The following is a 27965-nucleotide window of genomic DNA, read 5'->3' on the forward strand; positions in this document are numbered from 1 at the left end:
AGCTGAGTGGGTTCTATTTAGACATATATATGCTTCCATTCAGTAACAATTAATGCAAAATACACCATGAGTTTGAAAGGGAAGAAGGAGGAAGTGCATACATACAAAGTTTTGGAGGCAGTGTAGGGAAGGAAAAAATGTAATCATATGATCTCAAAATAATTTTAAAGTTTATTTTTGAATAATAATTGTCTTTTCTTTTTATTTTTTATTTTCCTTTCATTTAATGGAAATAAATTTTTGTCATACATATTCTAAATGTGATTTCCCTCCCCCAAATGCTCTCAAATCTTGGATCACAGCATATACTTTAATTTTATTAACTTCACATTGAGTGATGAGGGTCTGTAGGTGTCTATTACAAGAGAAATTTCATTATGTATCTTTATATGATAAATTTAGTATTTTTCTTTTGATTACAATAGAAAATTTGTCAAATATTTTTATTTTTTGGTTTATTTGTTTGTTTGTTTTGTTTTTTACAGAAGCAGGCACCCAAAAGATGTATCAGAATACTTAATTTTGAAATTTTCGCTACAATTTTTACATAAGCCATAAGTTAAAGAGAGATGTGGATGAAAGAAGTGATGAGAAAATTAGAGTGGGATGCCTGTGGACAGTGGGAAAATACAAGCCCTTGTCTAAGTCTTGTTGTTGCTGTTGTTGTTGTTGTTGTTGTTGTTGTAACAGGAAACTGGAGAAGGGAGCCCACTTTTACACAGCTCAGAAGACTGAGAAGCCCAGCATCAATGGACCAGCATCTGCCCAGGGTCTGCTGGTATACCATCATAGAGTGGGAGGTATCATATGAACAGACCTCAATTTGCATAAAGTCACACTCATTTTCACAACATTAGTCCATTATTAATCAACAAATTTGCAAGTGTCAATCAATATAAACCCTTCCCACCTCAAGCTCCTTAATGCTGAGCCTCTGCTGTCAGTCAAGAGCAAGACTTGAATCAAGGTTCTATAGCCCAAATGTGAAATGGCTTGAAGCGGGGATGGGGTCAAAATCCAGACTTTATAGTTTTCTGCAGCTGTCTGCAAATGACCTCAGACACAGAGATGAGCAAGGGCCACACAAGGCCTCCAGTGCCCCCTGCTGGCCTGGGCTTCCTTCTGTAAAACTCCTCTCCTAGAATGTCACATCTGTGTCTGTGTACATTTACATTACACAAAATCTGGACACGAGCATCTGTAAAAGTCCCAGTGGTTTTGGAGTCCATGCTTTATGCCGCTACATATGCACTGGATGGTCCAACAGCAGACAACGTTTGGTGCAGAAATCTGATGTGGACAGTAAAGTAAACAAGATGAGATTCACAATCAGGAGTCAGGACACAGGGTTTCAGACATGTTTCAGGGTCTTTTGGCAGATCCAATGGTTGTCTGAAGAACAGGAATCTGAATACACTTCTGTTTGTGAGATGATGGCACAGCTGTTTTCTACATCCTTGCCAGTGATTCGTAATCTGGAGAGCAAACCACAGCTGCTCCTAGTATCCAAGATTTCCATACAATTATCACATCAACGATTATTTGTCTTTAGATTTTTAAAAAAACTCCTGATTACATAGTATTTATGTATAGTAAACACACCGTGACAAACATTATAAACATATGTAAACATTTAAAATACAGCAGATAAAACCCCTATAATTTTGCATTGCACTGTCACTGAAGAATTCTTCCAACAAGAAATCTTAATCATGATGTACAAAAAGGAGGTTTGGGAATTGGGGATGAAATCTACTCCACCTGCTACAAACATTATGTAGAAAGCATCTTCATTTTGCCGAACTTTAGTTTCCTAAAATATATAGGGTAGGACTAGCTAATATTTAGGGAAGGTATTGAGATATACATGAATAAATGTCAACACTTACACACAGTAGGTGCTCAGTCACTGTATTTAACAAACAGAATAAACACAGTGAGTCTATAGAATTGGATGCAGAGAGGACAAGAGTTTCAACTCATGTTGAACTGGATCTAATTCCTTCCTGTGTCATCCCAGAGGCTGGTGCATTTTTGCTTTATTGCAGCACAAGTCTCATACCCTGAATTCCTGCAGACCCCTACATGTAGGAATGAGACCAGAAGACAAACACTAACACAGGCATCTTCTGGGCAATTGCAAGGAAGGGTGAGTTCAAGACTAGCCTGTCTCTTGCAGAAGATATAACATATCAGACAGTAGGCAGACCTCCCTCACTCCTGTGACTTTGCCTCTGTTCCTTTGCCTCTGTTTCTTTTTCTTAATAGTGTTCCTTGAGAATGAACAGAAATTTTAATGACACCCTAGTGTCTCCCCTTCTATCTTATTTCTACCTGCTGTAGACTCCAGGCTCACTGGCCCAAGTTCTTCTGGATCATTTTCTGGTCTCCACCTCCCAGCTCTCTGTAGGAGTGCCAAGATACAGGTATTCACTTCTGCATCTGGCTTTTTATATGGGTTCTGTAGAATGAGCTGTTGGGCATAGACACCTAGAGATTGTACTTGGAGCCACTGTCTCAGTACAGTGCAAACAAAAGCAGACTTTAGCTGACTCTCTTTCTCCTGTAGCAGGACGGCCTCCAGATTTAGCTGGTTGTTGCTGTTTGATCAGAGCATCATTTAATCCAAGGGTAAAATCACACAGAAATTGAGTGTAATCCTCCATTTTACATGAATTGTTTCACTTTTTAATCATAATATTTTTGTATTATGAATCAAGATTAAGTAAACATTTGACATCATATACAATTAAGAAACACACACAAAACAAAATCAATATTCATACAGACACAAACACACACAAACAAACAAACATTAGTTTGTATGAAATTATTTGCAAATGGTAATGTCTATTCTGGTTCTACCTAGAGAAGCTTGTTTTGTAGCACACTAAGATGCAACTTTCTGCCACAGTTCTAAAGAACTACATAAGAATTTTTGTGTGACGGTGGGAGAGATGGTTTAGAGGCTAAGAGTGCTTACTGCTTATGCAAAGGACACAGATTCAACTTCCAGCTCCCACAATCATCTGTAACTCTAATTACAGGAAATCTGAAGCCCTCCTCTGACCTTTCCAGTCTCCTGCATGTACATGGTACACATACATAACTGCCATCACACACACATAAAGAGTTAAAGAAATTCTTTGTGTGTATATTTATAAAAATTTAAAATCTAAGTATTTCAGATAGACATTTAAAAATATTTTATCTCTAACATGGATAAGTTAATCTACTATTTATCCTGTAAAATTCATTGTAAATAAATACACACAGAGAGACACATACACAGAGAGACAAACTATTTTAAAGGGTTGATGTGTACTGCTACATGAAAAATTTCAATAATAGTTGACTTGTCTTTTCAGCCTATTCTGGACCTTTCAAGAATTTATAAACTAAATTAAAATTATAAAACTTAATTTTTAGTAAAATAGATATGAATTGAATTGTAACATCACCTCATTTGAAACTTACAGGTTAGGATTTAAAATAGAGCCATTTATCCACTTCCAGACCTTCTCCTCTTGTACATAATTTAGTCCAATAAAAAATAGCTGTTCTTTTCCCTTTATAAAGTTCTGCACGAATCTCTATAATCAAAACAGAGGGAAAGACTTAAACTACAGCACGTTTATTCATGACTTACATTCTTCTATTACCTTCTAAAACATGATTACTCCTATTTGAAGTTTTCCTTGCTCCCCACCAATAATTCTCTCTACATTGAAGAAATTTTTCTCTATATATTTGTATTTTAATTGATTCATCCAAGTTATTAACTCATAAGTCCAATTATTCTCTCACATTATGAACTCTTTAAAATGCAAGCCTCCAGTTCCTGAGCATAGACAATTAGTTAAAGCCCAGAGAATTTGACATAGCCTAAAGAAAGGCCTTATATTTTACTTAACAATATTGTTTAACAATTTACCAGTTCTTCTTTATTTTCAATGTGCAACAAAGTGGCATCTTTTATAGAGCAGGCTGCTAGACCTTCTGTCCAAGGTTTGGAAATTTGAGAAATAAATAAGCATTTGTTCCAGTGTTGATGCCAGTGTCTCGGGCACTCTAGTATGACTGATCTTCCTAGAGAAGAGAGAAAACATGTTCTATTTGTGCACTGTTTCTGCTACATCACAATCAACTACACACAGTAGGTACTTCACTAGTGCATGTGGGTGCTGTGGATGGTTCTGGTATTGTTTGTATTTTGATGTTAATTCTGCTTTCCTGAGACAGACTGTGGATGAAGAATGAGTCATGTACTCAGGTTACTTGTCAACCATCCCCTAATGAATAAAGGAGCCAATCATTGGTGGAGTAGGAGAGACTTCTGGGTTGGATAGGGGAAGAGAGAAAGAGGAGAGAGAGGATCTTTTTTGGATGGGATAGCAATAGGACAAGATGTAGCTACTAGTGTCTTCCAGCTTATGTGGCAAATCTGCCAGGATTCACCACCAGAGGATTTAGATTTAATATGGCTTACAAGAGTAGGATTCCAGTTGTTTTGCCCAGTGATTGATATTACCATTGTTTCTGAACTAAATTTGTGTGGTGTTTTCCTTCAAGGTGCGATTCAACTGGGTTCAAGAGAGAAAGGTACAGCAGCAAAGTGTGGGTTTGTCAGATGTGCAGCTAAAGGCCATAGGGGTTTTGAAGCATGGAGCTGGCATGGTAGCGACCTGCCAATGGGAACTTAGAGAGCTATGTTGAGAGATTTTCAAGCTCTGAGTCAGAGTCTCCACAAGATAAGAACTGGCCGGTGAGATCACCTGGGTTGAGAGTAGCTGGGTGTAGCATGGGAAATTGGTGTTCTTTTTTAAATCTTCCCGCAATAGATGGTTCCTAATGTGGGGCAAGAATCCACTAGAAATTTAAGATTATTAGTCTGAGATTTAGGTTTTTTTAAGTGAGTAGCTGAGTAGCGCTGAGACAAGTCACACACACTCAAGCACAGGAACCTAGAAACTTCTCACAGGCTCTGAGGTCCCCTGCTATGGGGAATGTAGGCTGCTCTGAGCCAGAGAGCTGTAGAATGGAAGTTGTCAACTTCTTAGAGCAGAGATGGATTGAACTGTGAATTTATAAAATTGGATTTGCTTTTAGGAAAGATTCATATGCAGATTTTCTCCAAATCACGTGGGCATTTTGCCCATGGTTTGCAACTAGGATAGGGAAAATTAGGCACTGTCTCCAAGTAAAGAGGACAGTGATAATTACCTGCTATAACAAGTATTAATTAATAAATGTCTTGTGGCTCCAGGCAGAGAGATGAACAGATAGATGGCATAACAAGATGGCTGCTCTAGGCAGAGAGCTGAACAGAAAGATGGTATAAAGATATATTCTTCTAATATGTCTTACAGGATACTCAAATTCTGTCTAATGTGGTCTCCACAGGAATTCTGGGCTTAAATCCTGCTTTGACTAGCTGCCTGCTTATAAGCAGGTATAGATAGAAGTGTGAATTAATTGTTTTTAAGTTGGTATAAATATATATTGCTCTAATACAGCCCACAGGATACTCAAATTCTGTCTAATGTGGGCTCCAGGGGAATTTTGGGTTATTATCCTGATTGGCAAAATAGAAAAGGCCTAAGAATAGGAACATATAGTATTTTAGTTTACTTCATTTGTTTTGGATTGCTTTAATTTTCAAAATGGGTGTAATTTTGAGTTTTGTAGTTATATTATTCCTCTTAGAGAGATGTCAATATGAAGGTTTTTCTGGTTACTGGCGCAAGGAAATGCTGATTTGGGAGATAGGTTTTGTCTTTGCATTTTTAGAAAAGGTGATTGGTGTCTATACACCTTCCAGAGTAATATGGATCAGATTTGATAGAGGGAGACTCCCCACCCCCAGAGGACTAGATTCCAGAGAATCAAGCAAAAAAGTTATCTTCCTGATACTAAAATTTTGTTTTGAGATTTGTATATTACAGAATATACAGCCTTAATGAGTCTCATCTTCAAACATGCTGAACTGACCTGCTTGAACTCCTGATGACTTGAACTTTCAGCTGGATCCAGTCAGGACACAGACATCAGAGACCAATACAATCACAGGTGTGGCCTTCTTAAAGCTAACCAAATCCCCCATTTTCCCTACCCTCTCCCCCTACTTCAAATATATCTCAAAGCTCATATTCAGCTTGAAGAAGTTATGAAGAATTGTGTAGTACCAGTTCCCTGGACATTGGGACTGAAGGTGGTTATTCTAAGTTTGTCTTTCTAGAAAGTATAGAAATGGTCATAATTGGAACAGGGAGAAAATGGCTAGAATTGATTGTATAGCCATAATCTCATTTGGTAGAAATCTTTATAATTGTTACTAGGTTGAAGTCATAGTTTCTTATTTTGGTACAGAATTTATTCTGATACAGAATCAAGATTTTTTTTGGTATAAATTCCTTCTATTGATACAAAATTTTATAAGTGCAAGCCTAACACCCAGTCCTTCTATAAATGTCATTATAAACTGATCTGAGATGTTTAAGCCTGTGAGTTAAGGGCCAAATAGCAAATTCATGGCTCTGAGTTTATTGTTAGGGTGTTGTCAAGATATTTAATTAGAAATAGCTGACAGTAGTTAACAGAGAACAGTCCAGATTACTTTACATAGATACTTGGTTTTCAAAAACGTCAGAAATCCACAGAATTTGACATTTAGTATTATTTATTCACTTGTTGAAATAAATCTGCTCCCAACAGCTTCCCATTTGTGGATTAAAAGAAGCCACTAAGCATCTTACCGTTAGGTGAGGCTGTACATTGTGGCTAGGTGACTACTGGGCAGAAATTGCCAATCTTTCCTGCAGGCATGTACTGTTCTTGAAAGGACACAATTTACAGGTTAGGACAGCTTAGGTCTGACAAGACAGAATAGGCTAGTCTTTAATGATTCCTGCTTTTCTAAGGTCTGTCAGATGATCCTGGGCTAAAAGGCTGAAGACTGATGCTCTAACTTCCTGACTTACTGGGGCTGTGTAAGTAGACAGCTGTCTCTACAACTTGTCTCAGTTCTGGAAGGTGTAGTAAGCTTCCTATATCTTCAGATAACATTGGTCATTCTCAGATTTCTGGCGCGGTTGAAAGACTACTTATAGTCTCATAGCCAACCCAGGCTATTTACATTGAGAGAAGAGATTTGAGATGATGGTTTTCAGATGGCATACAATCTAAAGCCAGGATAAAAGTCAGGTATAGAATTATAAGTCTTTTAAGTTAGGATACATAGCAATGTTCCATTTTATTGACAAAAATGATGGATTGGGTGTTAGATCTATCCTGCACTTTATAAATTACAAAATGGTAATAATTATGTTCAATTTATATCTGAGATAAGTCTTTTAAGTGGACAAAAATGGAGAAGTGTTGTGGATGGTGTTAATATTGTTTGTATTTTGGTGTTAATTCTGCTGTCCTGGGAGGGGCTGCAGACAAGGAGTGAGTCATGTACTCAGGTGACTTGTGAACCATCCCCTAATGAATAAAGGAGACAATCACTAAGGAAGTAGTAGGGACTTCCAGAGAGGAAGAGGAGGGCATCTTTTTTGGATAGGAAAGCAATAGGGCAAGATGTAGCTACTAGTGTCTCCAGGCTTATTTGGTGAATCTGCCAGGATTCCCAACAAGAGGATTTAGATTTAATATGGCTTACAAAATTAGGATTCTAGTTGTTTTGCCCAGCAATTGATTTACCATTGTTTCTGAACTAAGTTTCTGTGGTGTTTTCCTTCGAGAAACTGCAGTTTGACTGGATTCAAGAGAGAAAGGTATGGCAGCAAAGCGTGGGTTTGCCAGATGGGCAGCCAAAGGCTGTGGGGGTTTTAAAGCAGGGGGCTGCTGTGGTAGCAACCCAACAGTGGGAACTTAGTGAGCTGGGTGGAGAGACTTTGGAGCTCTAAGTCAGAGTCTCCATGAGATAAGAACTGGCTGGCGAGATCACCATAGCTGAGAGTAGCTGGGTGTAGTGTGGAAAATTGGTGTTCTTTTTAAATATTTTCTGCAACATTTGGGAAACTAATGCTGCCATGTATCAGGGAATCATCATTAATGAGAAGAGATTCATTTTATATTTTGTTTTTATTAATTAACTTCAAACAGAGTAACCTGTTCAACACAGTCATTAAATTGATCAAATATTCCACTTTTAACTTGACACCTGCCTATGAGTGCTCCTGTGCTCCAGCACCAGCAGGCAGCAGGGCCAACTCTCATAGATGTCAAGATCACACAACCCTCATAGATGTCAAGGTCACACAACTCTCATAGATGTCAAGGTCACACAACTCTCATAGATGTCAAGGTCACACAACTCTCATAGATGTCAAGGTCACACAGCTTCAACACAGTTCCCAGCAGCAACTTTACAAACTGTGTGACTCTCCATGAGTTCTTAACATTATGGCTGGCTTCTCAGACAAAACCATGGTAATACAGTGTCTTCGTGGAGGGCTGTTGTGAACTTTGACTTAGATAACTCACATTTTCTGTTACCTCTTATTCTCAGGAAATTTAAGCCACACAATTACCTGTTAGTCCAGTCCTGTTCTCTTGAGCAGCCACACTGCATATTGGTGATTTTTGCACTAGGAATCTCACTAGTAAATAAGAAAAGCACACAGAAGTGATGAAATGGTGAGATGAATAGGAGAAAGGATGTTCTGTTTCTCACTTCAGACATTGGGGTTATTTCAACAGATCTGAACTTCTGGACTGAGGATAAAATGTCAGCAAACTAAATTAAGGGACAAGTTCTGAGGCAGGATATATGAATGAGTAAAGCACAGACCATGCGGATTCACAAGTCTGAGGTTGCAAATGGTCCTGCTTGACAAGTCAACCTGTGGGCATGCTTGAATCAGTTGTTCACAGTCACTCCTGAGCTTGCTCGTCTGCAATCGCAACCACCCCAAGACAAGGTTTAGCAGGCATGTCAGAAGCAGACACTGACATGGGGACTTTTGGGTTTCTTTATTATTGTCATCTTTCTGTAACAATGTGACTTTTATATTTTATAGCTCAAGATACACATTTGCTATATCCAGTAATGGTTTCATGAAAAATTAAGAAGCATTGAAGAAATGTGAAGTTTTATCAGAAAGCTCAGGAGCTTGTCCTGTACCATTACGTGACACTGACCTTAGCCTAGGCTTAAGGCAACCAAGTGCTATAAAGAGGACTAATGTTTCTCTGGGAAAATTATGAAGCAAAAGCTCTTGCCTCACTTACCTAAGACACTGAGTCCAATCAGGCTCAAGAGAAGAAGGATTAGCCCAGCACAGCCAAATTTCAGAGCCAAATGATGCCAGTGTGGGCACCGACATGCATCTAAAAGTGCAAATATTATACTTGTTAAATCCAGTTGAGAACTTCTCAGATAAAGATTAGAGGGGTTCATAACTACCATAAGATCTCTCTTAACTACAAGGACTGTTTCCAGCACTCCTAGTAGACTGACTGAGCCTGGAGTCAGTGCTACACTTCATTTTACCCAGAGAGAGAGAGGGAGAGAGAGAGAGAGAGAGAGAGAGAGAGAGAGAGAGAGAGAGAGAGAGAGAGAGAGTTTTCTATTTTAACTTAGCCCATGATATATCTGGTAGTTATAACTTTCACAATTTGATGTATGACAGTATAAACAATTTTTTCAATTAAATGGAGTATCTGGAAATCTCATCTTTATTTAAAGGAATGAATTATTGCTTCTCTTTGGCATAAGTGGGCTGTCAGTATCTACTTTTGTAATGTGGGTCCATCACTGACTGAGTGAGTGTTCCTGGGACACAGCACTGGCGATTAATGAGTCACATCTTAAGCTAGAAGCCATGGTATCTCATCACCGAGGGCAGTGCCCAGATTAAACTATTGAGTTACTTATCATGGCAGTTTTATAGTTAGTCATTTAAACTCACTGCTGAATGCAAGTAATAAAAACTACAGGCACTAAAATGGCAAATAAGAAGTACTGCAGTATAACATGACATATTCTGTGTCTATAGAAGTTATGGAAGTACGATGATGTAACATTGTGGGAGTTCTGTGATCACCACAGCCAGTGGTGTATGATCTGCCAGAGGTAATAGGCAGTTAGGTTCAGCATGACTAAGCAGCAGGTGTTGGTTCAAAAAGGTTCAAAGCAGGTGTTGGAGTCTGACCCCAACTGGTGTCTTTTAGGCATTTTGAAGTACAACAATTTGGTAAAAACGTCTCTGGTAAAAACTAACCCAATCCTTTGTACACAATATAACTTAAAACTTGACTTCTTTGTAATTATATGTTATATCTTCCATAAAGATAAGTTTTATAGAAGCTCACTACACTTGTCTGGGAGATGATTCAGTGGAATCTCAGCCATATAGATATTGTAACAGTTACCAGAGTACTAACCATGTATAATCTCTCAGATTACACATCCCTTCTTTAAAGGAACAACCCTTTGTGTTTAACATTCCTGTTTCATCTAGTGCTTATCTGTGAGCACAGACCCTCCATGTCTCCCACATAACATGGCATACATTATATCTACCACACTGCACAGCCTAAACACTGTGTTTGATATCTCTGCCTTCTTTGGTAATTATATCAACAATGGGTGGCTTATGTTTATTAAACAGAAAAATGTACTGATTTTTGAAATGTGGTCATCAAGTATCATATCTTTGTCTATTTAACTTTCTCCTAAACAATTAAAAATATGGGTTTCATATGGGAAACAATGGTAGTTTTGTTTATAAAGATAATGAGAAACATTAGCTGGCTCTTCCATCTCTAATTTAATTAAAAACCTCTTTTGCTCTCATTTAATTTATAACAGTTCCATGTCTTACCTTTTTATGAATGGTTTCTAGATTTATTTGTTAGAACCAAGCATGGTACCATTTTAAGCCAACATTTCTTACTGCTTTTTGTTTTGCTTTGTTCTGTTTCTGAGATTGCTTTTCCTGTAGCATAGGCTAGACCCAACTTACTCTTAACTAATTAAGGATTAAGGATACCCTTGAACTTTTGATCTCTTTGTCTGCTTTTCCTAAATAGTAGACTCACAGCTGTATCCCACCATATGTACCTATGTTTTCTTAATTTCTACAAATATAGATTATTCCTGGTTATGTTGGTTTCCTGTTGTTTCTATGTATTTCCTGGTATAAATGATAGCATGATTTGAGTTACAGGTTAAAATATTAGACAAGATATGCTTTAAAATATTTTTTAATTTTCATAGTATGGCCCAGAATTGCCTGTGTATCCATTTTCACTCTTTTTTTTTTTTTTTTTTTTTTTGTCATCATCTTTGGTGCCTGAACTGTATAATTGAGAATGCAAACACAACAAAATGGTAGACCAGCTTTAGGATGCTGACAAATAATCATTAAGAAAGCTAAATTATGTTAAAATGTTCTTGAGGAAAAACCACTAGAAATTAAGTGAAGCAGAGAGAATAGAAATACTCCTAAGAGATAAGAGACAGCTTCCCTCAGCCTTTTGGTCCCTTCATATCTGAAGACCCAGTTCATTGCTGACTAAAATTTTTCATACATAAAAAGTTGTAACTATTAAACACATATAGATTTCCCCATCATATTCTCTAGAGAAATACTTATAACAGCTATTTGTATGGCACCGAGATCATCTTAGACTCTGTGGTTAATCTAGAGATTATCTAAAGAACACAGAGATATGCATATAGGTCTTGTGCAAATACCATATTTTATAGAAGTTATAATCTTATATGTGGCAGTTCTGCACACAGTCTTTTGTGGGCAGTGAACAATGCTGTGTGGTCTGAGGTGACAAAAAGCTGTCATGCAAGAAAATGGTGCATTGATTTTAAGAAATAGGACCATGGACTGTGATTCCTGCTGTGTAAGACATGTGTTGCTGGACAAGGAGGCAAAAGTGGACACACACACACACACACACACACACACACACACACACACACCAAAACCTCAAAGGCCTCAAAGACACACTGAATATAAGTACAATGTATTTATATTAGCCCTGAACTTCTTCTGAACACTGATGTGACACAGAGTGACTAAGCCGAGTTAATAAACACGTATTTCTCATTTTATGTATGTGCATTATTTTATGTTTCTCTCTTTTCTCACTCTTTCCACCCTTGAAATTCTAAGTGTTTTGTAAAATACTATCATCCTTATAAGTCACTATTTTTATGCCTTTTACTAAAGGCTAGTATTCAGAACCTTTATATTTCAAAATGATCACAATATAATGTAACATAATGTGGTATAATACAATATTGGGGACAATATGTTTAACCTCCATAAACCGTAAGTTTCTTCATCTGTAAAATGACTGCTTCATAAACTTTTAGGATCTATGAAACAATTCTTATGAATTTAAAAACATGGTGTCTACTACAAAGAACCATTCAGTACACAGTAATGCTTCCTCATTTGCCTTCCCCCTCCCAAGTGATGCTTTTTTTGTAAAACTGAAAGTAAAAGCTTATTTAAGTGATTTTAGAAGCCACTATTCCTTCACGCTAAGATATAAGGAACTGCATAGGCATCCTGCCCTGTATGAGCTGTTCTGGAAGAGATTAGACTGAAGGGAATAGCCATTGATCACTGAAGAGGCCATGTGAGCTTTAGTCATGTGGAAGTAACTACTTTAGGCATTTTGGGTATCCACAGAATGGTAAGTCATCTCCATTGTCCAGAATTTTCAATGGTTTGAATTCAATGTTCTGAATCTATGGAATGTCTTCCAAATCCCTTTCCACCTGTCACCATTCCTCCTGACTTGATCTCCACAATACACTGAGCATGTGTGTTCCCCTACAACACCACAGGCATGTTCTCCCTTTGAATTTGCAGGTCCAGCTTCCTAGAAGATTCATCTCTCAAATACTTTTTCTTGACCCCCTGGACCTTTCATGGCAGGACTCCAACATCATCTTTCAGAAGGCCTGCCTGGATGAATCTGTGTGCTGCTGTTTCTAATGTCAAACATCATTCCATTTCAATGTTTTCCTTGCTGTTATTCAACATCACACAATCTCTGATGCAGGTGTTTAATGATTGCACATATACACATTCATAGAAATTCTATAAGGAAAAGATGTTGACATTTGTTTAAACCTGGATCTTATCATTTTGTAAATTACTGAAACAAAGTGGGGTGGTTATATCTGAATGAGTGAATGAATGAATGAATGAATGACATTTGTAGATATTCTATCCATTGTATCATCAAAGAAAACGTTTTTTCATTTGGTCAAAAAGCAGGTCACTGTTCATGTTTCTCCTTCTCTGCTTGTACCAGGATATAGAATGAACAAACTATTGCAGCAAGTTTGCAGTGTCTCTGATAACATTCTGCTGCCATATTTTCAAATCATTATTCTTCAGGGTTCTTTTAACAAAGGCTGAATAGAAGAAGCCCTGTTCAAGTTTCATAATTATTACTTGGATAAAAAGCAATATGTAAGCTTTATCTCTCTGAAGCTGTAGATAATCTGCAGGCAAGCTGTCCTACACCATCAACAACAGAACCACTGCTTAAAAGCAAAATTTTCTAATTAATTAGTCTGTCTGTGTGAGTGTGTGTGTGAGAGACAGAGACAGAGACAGACAGACAGAGACAGACAGAGAGACAGAGAGAAAGACAGAGTGTGTGTGTTTCATAGTACAGATGTGTGTCTGTGTGTGACAGAGTACTGTGTGTGTGGCTGCAAGTGTGTACGTGTGTGTATAAGTGTGTTTTGTGCCTGTAGGTGTGTGTCTGTGTGTAATTTCAAGTATGGAATTTAGGGGTGTGTGTGTGTGTGTGTATTGTTGTCTGCATCTGTTTGACTGCAGGTTGTGCATACCACAGTAGGTGTAGAGATCAGAGAACAACTTCAGAAAGTGATTCTCTTTCCAGCAAAAACAGTGGGAATTGTCAGTGTTCTTACTTCCATTTCCATAAGCCCCCGCCCCTACTTTTATTCCAGTTTTCAGGTTTATGCAGCAAATACTTTTATCTAATGAGTCATCTCACCATCCCAAAGTAATTGCTTACAACTGAAAAAAAAAAAAAAAAACCCCAAAAAAACAAACAAAAAAAAAAACCAAATTAAAAACAAAAAACCAGGAAGTCTTAAATCTAGAATGTATGCAAAAGAATAAATAAAGCCACTTACCTGGGGGGAGAGATGGGGATGATGCTTGCTTATACCCTGGAGACCTAAATGTCTTCACATTTCTGTAGACTCTTGATGTGTCCATTGTAGACAGAAAATGGGAACTGTGAACAGTGACAAATTCTAAGTTCTGAGAAGCAAAATTAACAAAAGGAAGTCTGCTGTAGATACTCTGTTGTCTGTGGCCACACCCACCCACACTTGCAGCTCAGGGTTTCTCTGTAGTTATTGCACTTGGTTTCCATTATGCCCACACAATTTAAATAACTTTATCTTTGAAACAGAAGATGTAACATGTGATCTACTCTGGATGGTTTGATTTTTTTTCTTCTTTAACCATCTGCTTTGAGTCACTCTTTCAAGGCCCAGGGTAAACAAAGCACTCAATCTTGAACTAAATTTTGAGGATCCTGTCCCACCACACTTCCAGAATCATTCTGTGCCATGTTGTGAAAATAAAACTATGAGAAAGTCCCTGGTGCCATTTTATAAGACTGGAAGCTCTAAAATCCTCCTGAAACATCCAAGCCACAAAAGAAGCTGTGATATGTGGAAATAACATGAATGTGGTTTAAAAACAAAACAAACAGAAAAATCATGACAGACAACAGGAAAAGCAATGAGGAGGGAGCCACATGTGCCTCTCAGCATTGTCCTGAAGGTCCACACAGATGTGGAATGTTCACCTGAGTTAAGGACTTCATCTCTCAGAGCTACAAAGAGTGGAGGATTGAGTGAATGGGTGTGCTAACTCCTCCAAGGATTTTCAGGACTAGAGCCTTAGAGCAAGGACTACAAATACCCCCAAGTCAGACACTCTCATATCACAAGTGAAAAAGAAGAAAAAAAGCAAAGATTTCCTTAAAGACAATTTCTGGGGGCAGAGTGGAATTAAACCAGGTGTTCACAATTACCTGGTAATGGCAGCAGTCTGCTGGCTGTGAGTTCTAGGAGACTGGGGGTGTACAGACAACATGGAGCTCACACTCCATTTCCCATGACCTTGATGATTAAATCATGAGGGGAGTCTGTATGTGTGAGTCTCACAACTCACTTAAGACTCAGTGATGTCCTCAAGTGTCATTGTTTGATGACAGTCATTTTGCTCAATACCAGGCACAGGGCTCTGCCTTATGCTTCTTCATCTAAACCAAAAATTTGAGCAAGTGTGCAAGATTTTCCCAAAGTGTATGTTCTGAAGTCATCTGTGACTACTAGGAATTCAGAATAGATCTGCTCAGCATAGGAGACTGAAGTAATATGGGTTCTGGTGTAGATGCTTACAAACACCTCTGTGCTACAAAGTCCGGACTAACTGGAACAAAAACAACCACAGATAAGCATCATTTGTCCATGTGCGTGTGAGGCAAACTGAGCACATGCTGGTTACAGAATATCAGGAGTATCACCAGCTACTGCACAGTAATGTAGTCATTGTTACACAGATGAAAAGAAAATCATCTGACAATGCACTCCTGGAGAACTTAGCTGTGCTAATGAGCTAATGATGTCCTTTCATTACCTGATTGTCAGAAATGTGTGTATGTATATGTGTGTGTGTGTGTGTGTGCATATATATAAAATAAGAATTCAGAATTACCTGGACCTTGTCGCAATAAAACATATGTGTCGAGAGAGAGAGCGAGAGAGCGAGAGAGAGAGAGAGAGAGAGAGAGAGAATGAGGCACAGGCAGATACACAGAGCATGGGAGAAAGATTGAAATGTGAGGTTACATACAAATAAGAAGATATTAAATCAAAGTCAAATGGTGAGTGATTGTAAATTATCCAGTATTTTAGAGTATGGCAAAGTGTCTCAAGAAGAAATAAACACAAGTTTTTAACTTGAAACCTCTTTTCGTATCAAACCCTTCCTGATTATTAATGGAAGTTAGGATGTAAAAAAAAAAATAGAGTAATCATAAGTAATAATATTCTTAAATGTGAAAGGAACATGATAAATGAATAATTTTATGCAAGAAGGTGAGAATATGAGCCAGAAAGTGGCAGTCATGAGTTAAGATCATATGCTTCAGGCTCAAAGTGCAAAGCAGTGGGTGTCATGAGCAGAATGGCTCACCAGGAAGCTACAAGAGCTCCTTGCTCCACAGAGGCATTGCTTGACGCATTGGCACACACACACACCAGAACAGCTCTGTGGGAAGTTTGGACACTACCCAGGAGGTTGTACCCCAGTCCACTTAAAACTAAGGAGATATATTAGAGAACAGAGTAGGCAACTGAGGCTGCTCCCACACTTCATCCCGCAGGGGATCTAGACAGAACCCTCCCACACTGTTGAGAGACAGACTTACCCAAGGATTTCTCAGAAGCACTAATGAAAGGCCATGACTTAACTCTATGTGCTTTCCCAGGGGTAAACTTGGCAGTACCTGTGTAGTGATAATTTTGTTTTTTTTTTTTTTAAACGCAAAAATCTTAGGTGAGTATACTTTTGTTTTAATCCCACGTGAGAGTATGGGGCTGCTTCAGAATGTCCACAGAGGCTGACTATAATTTGCCTATTGCTCTAGGAGGGGTGTGATTTTGCCAATGAAGACAGTTTATGTTTGGAAAGTTGGGGAGTTTTGAGAGGGTATAAAATGCTAGAGTCATAAGAGTCAGAGGATGGGGTACTGCTGTTCCCCCTGCTGCTGCTGTCTGTTGTTCACTGCTGTTTGCTGAATTGTTGGTTGGAGATAACCTGATGACAAAGATCAAACTTGCCCCAAGGAACTCAATTCCCCCAATCAGCAGGAAGTAGTCTAACAATATCTATGCCCCCTTTCCCCTCTAGCCTTGTTTCTCTAGTACCTACTATTGAAGGGATAGAAGGGATGGGGGTGGTGTAGGAAAGTAGGAAAAAGATCCAAATAAATAGTGAAAACGTTGGGTTATAAGTGGCACCCAGAATCAGGTAGGCAGAATGGGAAATCTGATTCTGATGATGTAGGGAAATGGCAGGAGACACAGGAATGAATATTCCACTTCTAGATGTCAGCAAAAGGCTTCTCACAGCTACAGTAGATCCTCCAACCCCTGCAATTTGCTCCCAGAAGGAATTTTCTGGTTTTTTTTTTCTTCTATTCATAGTCTCTCTCTTAAAAGATTGTGAGAATGGCTGAGCACTTTAAAAATTTCCGGTGGAAATGAAGGAGCCTGAAAAACAACAACAAAAATAGAATGAATGGGAAAACAGAAAGGGTCTCTCTATTCTCCTGTTTTTGAAAGTGTTGCAGAGTTGGCTGTACAACTAGAAAAATTGTGAGTGGAGGTGAAAGTACTTGGGAATCCAGTAGAGCTGGAAAGGGGAAAATAAAAGTGCTCAGACCCCGTGACTAAACAAGAGAACAGGGAGAGCTTCCTGAAAAAAAGAAAGAAGAAAGCAAACCCTGCCACAAGGCAGCAATCATTGGTTTCCCCTGTAACTGAACAGCACACGGTTGCTAATGGTGTGGATCATGATTATGATGCGATAGTATACTGTCCTATAGAAATGATAGATCTGAGGTGATTTAAAGGGGCTATGATTTCCAGTGGAATGCATTTACCCTGTGTAAAACATGTACTAAGTAACTGGACTATGCAAAATAGAAGATTGGAAGGGTCTGGTAACAGCTATGCTAGAGGCCAGTCAGCAGTTAGAAAGTTTGTCATGGTGGAGCGAGGAAGCACTGAATACTGAACAGTGAAACAGAGGAAGTAGAATGAACATTGTCAAAGATGATTTGCTTGGAGAAGAGTGATTCTCTGATTTACAAGGAAAGATTTGATTTGAAGACGCTGTTATACAACAATGTTGCTTAGTGGCTTTAAGAGCTTGAGATAAAGTTGAAGAGCCTGGGAAAAGGTCCACATTATTTATGGGGATTGTACAATCTTCTAGGGAAAGAAGACTTCATACATTTCTTTAAAAGATAGGATTCAGCTGTGAATAAAAGGCATACTATACTTTGATGCAAGACAGGTGTCAATAGAGACCCTTTGGTTTGAGAAAGTGAATATCAAATGTAAAAGAGATATCAGACTATTAAAGGCAAAAGCAATGTCAATGGACAAGTGAATAAGGTTCTCAATATTGGTTCTTGAGTGTATCATGCTAGTATCATAGGACAAGCTATTGCTAAGTGTCTCCTATCCAAAGGCCCAGTGTTTCAATTGAGGAAAATTCAGTCATTTCCAAAAACAATTGTGGCCATGCTGCTAAAAGCCTCAGATATCAAAATGTCCAGTGCATTAACTGTGAGAAATATGGTACCTTCTACCAGAGAAGTGTACAAGCCATCTCTTACAAGAATGGGTTTTTGAAGAGAATGCTTTTGGCTTCCTAGGGTTTGTGGATGTTGTGGCAAGGGATACCATTGGACTAAGGATTGTAGGTTTAAGAGGTGTAACCAAGAAAGTTTCATGTGTTCATGGATCATGTGTTTGAATGCTTAACCAGCACAGAGTGGCACTATAAGGAGGTGAGGCCTTGTTTAGAAAGTGTGTCACTTTGGGTGCAGGGTCTGTGGTCTCATATGCTCAGGCTACACCCAGTGTGCTGTTCAGTCTCCTTCTGTCTCCTGTCAATCAAGATGTAGAACTCTCAGCTCGTCCTCCAGCACCATGTCTGCCTTTATGCCACCACGTCTTCTGCCATGGCAACAGTGGACTAAACCCCTGAACCTGTAAGCCAGCACCAATTGAATGTTTTTCTTTATAAGAGTTGCCTTGGTCATGGTGTCTTTTCACAGAAATGAAACCCTATCTAAGACAGGACCTAAGGAAGAACCCACTATTAGTGTTTTAGATAACCAGCCACATTGTCAGACTACTACCTAAATATCAATGTTTATACCCACAGATCAATGTGCCCCTCCACCTTAGTCTGAAAAGATTCCTTTTGCAGTGTGCCCAGGCTAAGTGAGCAGGGCAATAATCACAATGAAGGCAATAACCAAAAATTCAGCACTGCCCATTGATATAGCTGAGGTGGCAGTTGGCAAGAATGGCAGGATAATATTAACTTTTAATAACAATACAACACACTTATAGCATCATGGTGATTCTATTTCACCTACGAGTGAAAATCACTTTGGTTACAGAAACAAAGGTCAGAGCAGCAAAAGTTCATGCTAAGGACTAAACTTGCCTGAGGCTCAGGCTGACCCTTAGTTTTATCATTAAGTCCATCACATGAAGCAAGTGCTAAATCTCAAGAGCTGAGCAGAGGTGGGGATAAAGCAGCCACAGTCACAGGAGCAAGAGCAGCAGCAGCCAGGCCCAGGCCCTGGTTGAGGCAGGAGCTGAAAGTGCTGACCTTCATCTTGAAGCATGACCACATGCATTTCTACATTACCAGTGCCTGCTTGGACAAGCGGAGCTGTAAACTCCTGCTGGCCTGAGCCAGAGATGTGAGGACAGATTAGCTCACAAATGCTACCTCCCCTCACAGGATTCTGTGCCTGGGGTGGGGGGAACCCCTTCCATATCCACCACAACATCACAGAATCTTACCCTGATGTGGCCACTCCCCTTCTGGTGGGTGGAGTCTGCTGTCTTGGAGGGGCTCTGTTGGGTTGTCACCACCCATCAGGCTGGCTGGACTGATGGCTGATGTTTTATAGAATTGGATACGGGAATGGACCAGCAGAAATGCCTGATGATGCCTTATTTAAATGTCACACATCCAACTCTGATGTCTCCCTAAGGAGAATACAGAGTACAGACCCATTAGGAATTCTTCCTGGCCTAGAGTCAGTTTGTCAGACACAGATTCTGCTCATTTGTTAGAAGGACATAGGCCTCAATGGGGCTCTGACTTCTTCAGTGGCCTCAAAGGCTTCTGTAACACTTCCTGATGAAAACATCCTCCAAATTATTGGAGCTATGGGCTAAAACTGAGGAAATGTTACAATGTATTTCTTGCCTTGAAAATCTAGGGATCCTGTGTTAAAGCTGTTGGACAGACATGCTTAGTGTCAGTCACACCCTGACCTCAGCATCCAGGCAGGGAGCTCACTAAGGAGGTAAGAAACCAGAGCTCTTGCTGGTGTTTCTGAACTCTGGCCAGGAGAGAAGCAAAGACATTTCCTGTTTCAGTGAGAATCAGAACTATCCATCTTTGGTGCCTCTACTTCTAACTCTGCTTGACCTATGTTGTCTCCTGCATTAACAGTGTAAGCTTTGATTCTGTGTCTCCTACCTTAAAAGCATAAGCTTTGAGTCTTGTGTCTCAACTTTTCCTTACTTTAAGCTGAGGCTCAGTGTTGTCTTGGAGTTTGGTTGAAAATTAACAAATGCAGTAGTAAAAGTCAGCTGGAGTGCACACACACACACACACACACACACACACACACCTTAGTTTTTTGAGACAGGCTTTTTCTGTGTAGCTGTGGCTATTCAATTTGTAGACTAAGCTGGCCTTGAAATCAGAAATCCAACTTCTTCTGCCTCCTGAGTTCTAGGATGAAACGCATGTGCCACCAAGCCCAGCTAGAGACTTTTATAATGTAATTTTTATTCAGTAAAATTGGCTCATTTCTTCCATATTTCCATGAATTTTGAGAAGATGTATAACCACATTCACATCAAGATATAGACCCAGACCCCAGTTCCCAGTACCCAGTGTCCTTCTGTAGACACGCCTTTCCTCTGTACCCAGACCATGGCACCCTTCTCTTTGTGCTCTTATACACTTGTTTTCAAGAACACCATGGAGATGGATCCCTGCAGTAGGAATGCAGCTGAGAGTCATCCACAGTGCATTCAGCAGCTGTGCATCAAATACCAACACAGCTGGATATGGTAGAAGATTCCAGAGCAGGAGGGATGTGAGGCAGGAGCAGGGATTGCACAAGATGAATCTCAAACCCTAAAAGAAAGACAGTGTTACAAACAGGTTAGGGGAAACTAACAGGAAACTGGTGGGTAACGTGTGCAAAGAGAACAGGATACTGACAGGTAGAATTTCCCAGCAGAAAACCACTGTTCTGAGGTCAGATTCTCTAGCTAAAGTGCAAGAGGATGTGTAGGCATAATTTTTTTACAACCTACTTTTAATAAGTTTTCAATCTCTCTTCCAGCCCACCACACAGCCGAGATACTGTAAGAGAAAAGTTATTAGGATGTGGGGGAGTGGACCTGTGCAACAGTAGTTCTTTGAGGCTCAATCTTCTTTGTCAGGAGTTCAGTCCTGTAGCAAATATCAAATAAGACTCAGCAATTGCAGACCAATCCTCTAGGCAGGCAGACACCAGGCATGAACCAGCAGCAACTGTTCAGTCCTCTCAGCAAGCAGAAACCAGGCATCCACAGTTCAATCCTGAAGAACTCACCAGGCTCACTAAGTGGCCTGAGTCAAGGACACAGAAGCAGCAAGCTACTGCAGGAAACTCACCAGCAGTTCTTGGGTGAGAGTCTCTCAATGGCAGCGTTATCGAAAGTTGAACTCAACAACTCTATGTAAGGTGAACCAATACACACAACTGAGATGGCAGAAAAATACGTTAAGGATAACTTGAGATGACCAGGAAGTCCTAGTTTAATGACCTCTGGGAACAGGAAGCTGAGGAACATCTACTCAGCAGAAGATGTGGACAGGTGCATGTATGACATCCAGTTTTCCCTTTTCAATCACTTTCCTTAGACCTAAGTAATGTTGGTTTGCTCTGTCAGAAGCTCAGGAATATTTGAGATTTGCAAAATACAAAGTTTAATTCACAAAGCTGCTGTAAATACAGGCAGGTTTTAAGTAAACACAGTCAATTCCCTTGTGAATAGGAGGACAAGGGCATATAGTAAAAGTAATCTTTTTCCAAAAATGCTAAACTGCTTTTCTCTATTTCACCCTATGCTTAGTAATACTGGACATGTTTAATGTATGTATTTACTATGCATGTGTCATTTTTGTTCGATTTTTGGATCATTTTAAAATGAGTATGTGTTTATAATGTGTATGCATTTTATTAGGTGTGTATGCATGTGCACTGTAGAGTGGCCAAAGTGGACACTTCTTAGGTAGAGGAAGGATGATATCTCTTCTGCATAGGATGCTAAGACAGTTGGTTCCTATGGTGAAGCATCCCAAGGTGATAAGCTGACACCTCATCCTGTGTACAACTGAATCAATATGGATCACAAACACAAACATGAAGTCTATAAATTTAAATCTACTAGAAAGGTTAAAAAATAAATTTCTGAGTGAGAATTTGTCTTAGGAAAAGATTTTTTTCACTTGTTCTCGGAAGGAGAGCGCTCCCTTAAAGAATTCGCCTCCAGTTTTCCTTCTGCTAACCTAACAACTTGAAGGCCTAGACTGCTTCTGTCCCCTTTAAAAGAAAATTCTCTTTTGGCTCCGCCTTTAGCAGCTGATGGCATCTTGGACAGGTCCGCTCCTGCCTCAGTCATTATCTACATGGAAGTTGCTGCTGACATTTCCCTCCCTAGAAAAACTTTCTCCAAAACCTCCCAGTAATGAGTCTAAAAAAAGCCCCTGTCCTGCTTTGTGCACTTTTGGGGACATTGGTGGTCTGCCGACCACGGATGAAACGAATCTTGAGGGAGAGGCAGCCCATTATGAATCAGATGGTTATTACAACTCACAAAAAAAACAATCAAAATTGCCTTAGCCTCAGCTCCCCCACCGACAGGTGTTGCCACACTCCTGTCCTTTATTCCTCAGCCAGCTTATGAAATTCTAGATGCAGTCTTTGACCCACCTGCTATGTCTGATGCACGCCGCCAGCTGACTACTGATACTACATTTTTTGCATAGAATGGTAGAGACCCAGAAAGAGCAGGTCCAGCTGATCAGGTCCCCCAAGCAGCTGGAGGCAGAATTACTTACCCTTATGCCTCCTTCCTTAACAGCCAAAAAGGAGGCCCCATCGCCTGTAGGTGGCAGCGCTGCCCGCGGTGCAGAGAGCTCTGAACTTTTTTCTCAGAGAAAGCCTCAGCCAAATCTAAGAAAAAGAGAGTGCTGGCTTTACCCCTTTCCCTAAAAGTGGTGGAAATATAATTTCTAGAGATTCCCCATCCCCACGGACTGATTTGGAGAAGGGACAGGAAGCGAGCAGGGAGGAAGCTATAGATGATGAACTTCAACCTGATTCTCAGGGAGCAGAAAATGTCCCACTACCTGAACCATCCCCAATTGAGCAGGAGGAAGCCCCACCCTCTATTATTACAAGTGCTTAATTTCAAGATTTTGGAGAAACTTAAAGCAGCAGTGTCTAACTATGGTCCTACAGCCCCATTCACATTGGCACTTTTGGAATCCTCCATGGAAGGGACGGCTCACACCTTGGAAGTTTTCCCAACTCAGTAGACCTGTGCTCTCCGGAGGAGACTTTGTACTTTGGACATCAGAAATGGCACAGACGGCAAAAGAAATTCAGATCAGGAACTGTCTGCGCCCAGACACTAAGTAATAGACAGAGAGAAAGATCTTGGGCGAGCCGCCTTATAACACCTTGGAAGCCCAAATGGTTTTTCACCCGGGCTTCTGGCTCAAGTCCACCAGGCATGCCTAGCAGCTTGGAAAAAGCTGCCCCCAAGATCGGGCTCTTCCGCTGCTCTTACTAGGTGATACACGGAGCAGATGAGTCCTATAATTCCTTTATTAGCTGTCTTACAGAGACTGCCAAGCACCTGTTTGGGGTGCAGGAGCCTGAAAATCCCGTTATTAAACAGCTTGCCTTTGAAAATGCCAACCCTACTTGTCAGAATATTCTGAAACATCACCATTCTAAGTCACTGGTGGAATATGTTCCTCTCTGTGCCGGGGCTGGAATGAGCCACGCTATAGGCTTGGTGATTGGTGCAGCCCTTCAGAGGGCAGGTGTAAGAGGCTTCCAAAAAATCTGTTATACTTGTAGGCAGCCTGGTCATCTTTGGTGAGAATATTCCCAATCCTTGCCAGTTTCAGGGACCTCCCATTTGGGGCCAGAGGAATGACCCCCTGGCACAGGTGTTACCGACCACCTTGTGCCCCCTCTGCCAAAAGGGCAAACATTTGGCCAGAGACTGTAGACCCAAGACAGACAGGGACGCCCCTTACCACCACGGTTTCCAGGAAACTTCCTGAGGGGATACACCCCAGCCCCCACCTCCAAAACAAGCCCTAAGGTAATAGGGTTTGTTCCTCAACAGATTTCACATCACACATTCAGCCTGTTATCCAACAATACAGTCCCCAGTGGTCCGTTGCCCAGCTCTGCAGAGCCACAAAAAGCAGCCCAGGACTGCTGTGCCACCTCCACAACAGTATTAACCCCAGAGGAGGGCATTCAGGCCATGCCTACTAGTGTACAAGGCCCTCTGCCACCAAATTCTTAGGGCAGAGCCTCAGGTTGCTTAAAGGGACTCCAGATAACACATAGAGTTACAGATCCCGACCACCAGGGGGAGATCAGGTTCTTGACAGTACTACAGAAGGCCCTTTGCTCATACCTGCAAAACAGACCACAGCCCAGTTGTTGCTTTTTCCCAAGGTTACTACTAAAAACCCCTACCTTAAAGACACCAGGGCCCCCTGCGACACAGGAATAACAGAGGCCTTTGGGCCCAAAAGATTACTTCCTCTTGCCCCATGCTTACTTTTAGATTAAATGAAAAAACATTTTAAGGTCTCTTAGATTCAGGTGCTGATGCCACTGTCGTCTCTGACAGGTTTTGGCCACCTGCTTGGAAGCTGACTAATTCAGTCTTCCACTTACAGGGGATTGGACATTCCAAAAACCCTCAAGTCAGTGCTCAGACCTTTAACTGGGTATATCAAGAAGGAAATTCAGGCACAGTAGTCCCCTATGTGGTCCCAGACTTGCCAGTCAATCTCTGGGGGAGAGATATTCTCTCCCAAATGAATGCCTTCATGAGCATCCCAGTGACATGGTGACAAGACAAATGCTGGCTCAGGGGTACCTACCAAGACAAGGATTAGGAAAACAGGCACAAGGCATAAGAGAACCTCTGGTTGTGACACAGAGAGCTGACAAGCGAGGCTTGAGATCCCAGCCTCAGCTTTTCCCCTAAGGACCACAGTCATGCCTCCCTCCCAGACTCATGCAGAAAAGATTTCTTGGAAAGATACTACCCCAATCTGGGTTGATCAGTGGTTGCTAACACAAGAAAAGCTGGTTGCTGCCAGGCAGTTGGTGCAGGAACAGTTGGCAGCTGGACACACTGAGCCATCTTCTTCCCCTTGGAATACCCCAATTTTTGTTATTAAGAAAAAGTCTGGCAAGTGGAGACTCTTACAAGATCTCCATGCAGTTAACAGAGCTATGATTCCTATGGGAGCCCTGCAGCCTGGTCTTCCATCTCCTCCTGACATCCCAGCAGATCTCTTTAAAATTGCCTTTGATTTTAAGGGTTTCTTTTTTACCATACCTCTTCATCCAGATGATTGTCATCATTTTGCATTCAGCATTCCTCAGGTTAATTTCCAAGGGCCGGTGGACCATTTTCATTGGCGAGTCCTCCCTCAGAGCATGGCAAATAGCCCTACCCTAGCCCAGAAGTATGTTACCCATGTGATCCAACCTGTCAGAAATGCCTGGTCACAAACATACATTCTTCATTACAGGGATGAAATTTTACTGGCTGCCCCTAATAGACAGCAAGCTCTCTCATGTTTTCAACAACTTCAGGAGGCACTGAATTCACAGGGACTTAAGATTGTTTCTGAAAAAAATTCAGATGAAAGATCCTTATTCCTATCTGGGGTATGAACTCGAGGTGGGACAAATTTGTACCCCAAAGATTGAGCTTCAGCTTTCCTCCCTTAAGACTTTACATGATTTTCAACAGTTGCTTGGGAATCTTCAGTCTGTTCATCCCTGTTTGGAGATTCCTCCTGAGGTTCTAGTTCCTCTTGATGAGCTTCTTTCAGGAGACACCCATCCTTTCTCTCCTCGAACCCTTACACCCCAAGCCATTTCAACCCTGCAGAAAATAAGTCAGACCATATCTTTCCGAACCACATTTCAACTTCATTACGCTATCCCAATTTATTATGTTGTTTGTGCTACAACACATACTCCAGTGGGGGTCTTTTGGCAACAGTCCCAGACTCCAGCAAGAAAGGGATGTCCTTTGTTATGGGTATATCTGCCCTCAAGTCCAAGCAAGGTTTGGGAACCTATTATTCCTTGTCTGGCACCCTAATTGTTAAAGGAAGAAAAATGTCTAGACAATATTTTGGTAAGGATCCTGATGTTTTTATTGTTCCTTACACATCAGACCAAGTGGAGTGGTTTCTTCAGTGTAATGATGATTGGTGGATAGCCTGCACCTCCTTTGCAGGCACCATAGACAATCATTATCCAAATGATCCCCTTATACAATTTGTAAAGATGCATTCCTTGACTTTTCCCAAAGTCACCTCCAAGACTCCACTTCTTGAGGGCACCTTGTTATTTACAGATGGTTCCTCAACAGGCAAAGCTGCCTATGTTTTAAAAGATCAGGTTAGTTCAGTGCAGTCCCATATCCCTCTGCCCAGCTGGTGGAGTTGTTTGCAGTCCTCCAGGTTTTTAAAACATTACCAATGACTCCATTTAATTTGTATACTGATAGTGCCTAAGTGGCCCAGTCTATTCGTGTTTTAGAGACAGTCCCATATATTAAGCCTGCTTCTACTGCTTCCAAATTATTTGTAGAAGTTCAATCTTTAATCATTAAGACATCAGTGCCATTTTTTGTAAGACACTTGAGAGCCCATTCTGGCCTGGGTGTCTTCTATCATATGGAAATGTCCTGGCTGATGAGGCCACTCATGCAACATTCCCCACCCTACTTGATTCTATAGATTTGGCAAAATGGGCTCATGCTTTACATCATTTAAATGCCTCTACCTTGTGCCAGATGTTTAAGATTTCTAGAGATCAAGCAAGAGAAATTGTTACGTCCTGTGGTGGATGTGCCACCCTACGACCAGTCCCCCATGTGGGAGTTAATCCTAGAGGACTCATCCCTAATGAATGATGGCAGATGGATGTTACTCATTTCCCTTCTTTTGGAAGGATAAAATATGTGCATGTTACAGTTGATACCTATAATGGCTTTATGCACGCATCTCCCCTTTCTGGAGAAGCATTGTGTGATGTGATATCACATACATTACAGTGCATGGCTGTCTTGGGAAAGCCACAGATTATGAAAACTGACAATGTCCCTGATTATACAGGAACTAAGTTACAACAGTTTTGTTCCCAGTTTGATATCAAACATGTCACAGGTATTCCCTATAATCCTCCAGGCCAAGGCATTGTAGAAAGAGCCCATCAGACTTTGAAAAATACTCTTCAATGCCTGGCTGAAGTTACAGATGCTTACTCTCACTTGACACCTCAGAATAGGCTCAACCATGCTCTCTTTGTTCTCAACTTTTTGTCATTGGACAATGAAGGCAGGTCAGCAGATGACTATTTGTGGCATCCTAAATCACAGGATTCTCATGCATTAGTGCATTGGAAGGATCCCCTTACAGGACAATGGAAAAGATCAGATCCTGTCCTTATCTGGGGATGAGGATGGGGATGATATGACAAAGAGAATGCTGGCCCAAGATATCTATCAGAGAGGCTTGTGAAAGCTGTTAACCCACCTGTGTCCAGAATGGAGCAATGGTCTCTCCCTGAGACAGATCTCTTTTCTTTTCCAGATGCTGCTCCAGACAAGAATGTTCATGATCCTGTGGCTGACCAAAATGATCATCAACACTCAACTGCCTGAACCTAATGCCCCTAATAGACACATCCCTTGAAATTATGCTTGGAAACTTCTACTCTCAGAAGGGGATGATGTTGTCTGGGATGCTTCTAAA

General features: G+C 40.6%; 3 protein-coding genes and 1 long non-coding RNA gene across 7 annotated transcripts in view; 2 read left to right on the forward strand and 2 right to left on the reverse strand.

Moving 5' to 3' along the window:
• Positions 1-27965, forward strand: part of LOC117714819 (killer cell lectin-like receptor subfamily B member 1F) — a 525987-nt gene that overhangs the window by 182743 nt on the left and 315279 nt on the right. The window lies entirely within an intron of this gene.
• LOC117714807 (C-type lectin domain family 2 member E-like) overlaps positions 1-27965 on the forward strand; it is a 145796-nt gene that overhangs the window by 12531 nt on the left and 105300 nt on the right. The window lies entirely within an intron of this gene.
• LOC117714803 (killer cell lectin-like receptor subfamily B member 1F) lies at positions 467-27873 on the reverse strand. 3 transcript variants are annotated; one of them, XM_076940635.1, is made up of 7 exons: positions 27747-27873; positions 14156-14259; positions 9238-9336; positions 8538-8606; positions 3935-4089; positions 3478-3593; positions 467-1290 (listed from the first exon to the last, which is right to left on the reverse strand). In XM_076940635.1, the coding sequence occupies exons 1-7, from the start codon at positions 27854-27856 to the stop codon at positions 1233-1235; spliced, it is 711 nt and encodes a 236-aa protein (XP_076796750.1). In that variant the 5' UTR covers positions 27857-27873; the 3' UTR covers positions 467-1232. The 3 variants fall into 3 exon arrangements, with proteins under 3 accessions (XP_076796750.1, XP_034367365.2, XP_076796748.1); XM_034511474.2 differs by having other exon boundaries at positions 467-1475; XM_076940633.1 differs by having other exon boundaries at positions 467-1499.
• On the reverse strand, positions 20646-23433 carry LOC143443555 (uncharacterized). The gene is made up of 3 exons (XR_013112653.1): positions 23399-23433; positions 22986-23100; positions 20646-21011 (listed from the first exon to the last, which is right to left on the reverse strand). It is a non-coding gene; the product is annotated as an uncharacterized LOC143443555 (long non-coding RNA).

Source organism: Arvicanthis niloticus, chromosome 9, assembly GCF_011762505.2.
Source record: "Arvicanthis niloticus isolate mArvNil1 chromosome 9, mArvNil1.pat.X, whole genome shotgun sequence".
NCBI lineage: Eukaryota > Metazoa > Chordata > Mammalia > Rodentia > Muridae > Arvicanthis > Arvicanthis niloticus.

Bases quoted from the DNA above. Each gene is read 5' to 3' on its own strand.
- LOC117714803 (XM_076940633.1), bottom strand. From the start codon at position 27,856: ATGATCATTTTGGTCAGCCACAGGATCATGAACATTCTTGTCTGGAGC. The intron at 8,607-9,237 runs GTAAGTGAGGCA...CTTATTTACTAG, and splicing joins GATTGGACTCAGTGTCTTAG to TGAGATTCCTAGTGCAAAAA. The intron at 4,090-8,537 runs GTAATTGTGTGG...TCTCTTCTCTAG, and splicing joins GAACAGGACTGGACTAACAG to GAAGATCAGTCATACTAGAG.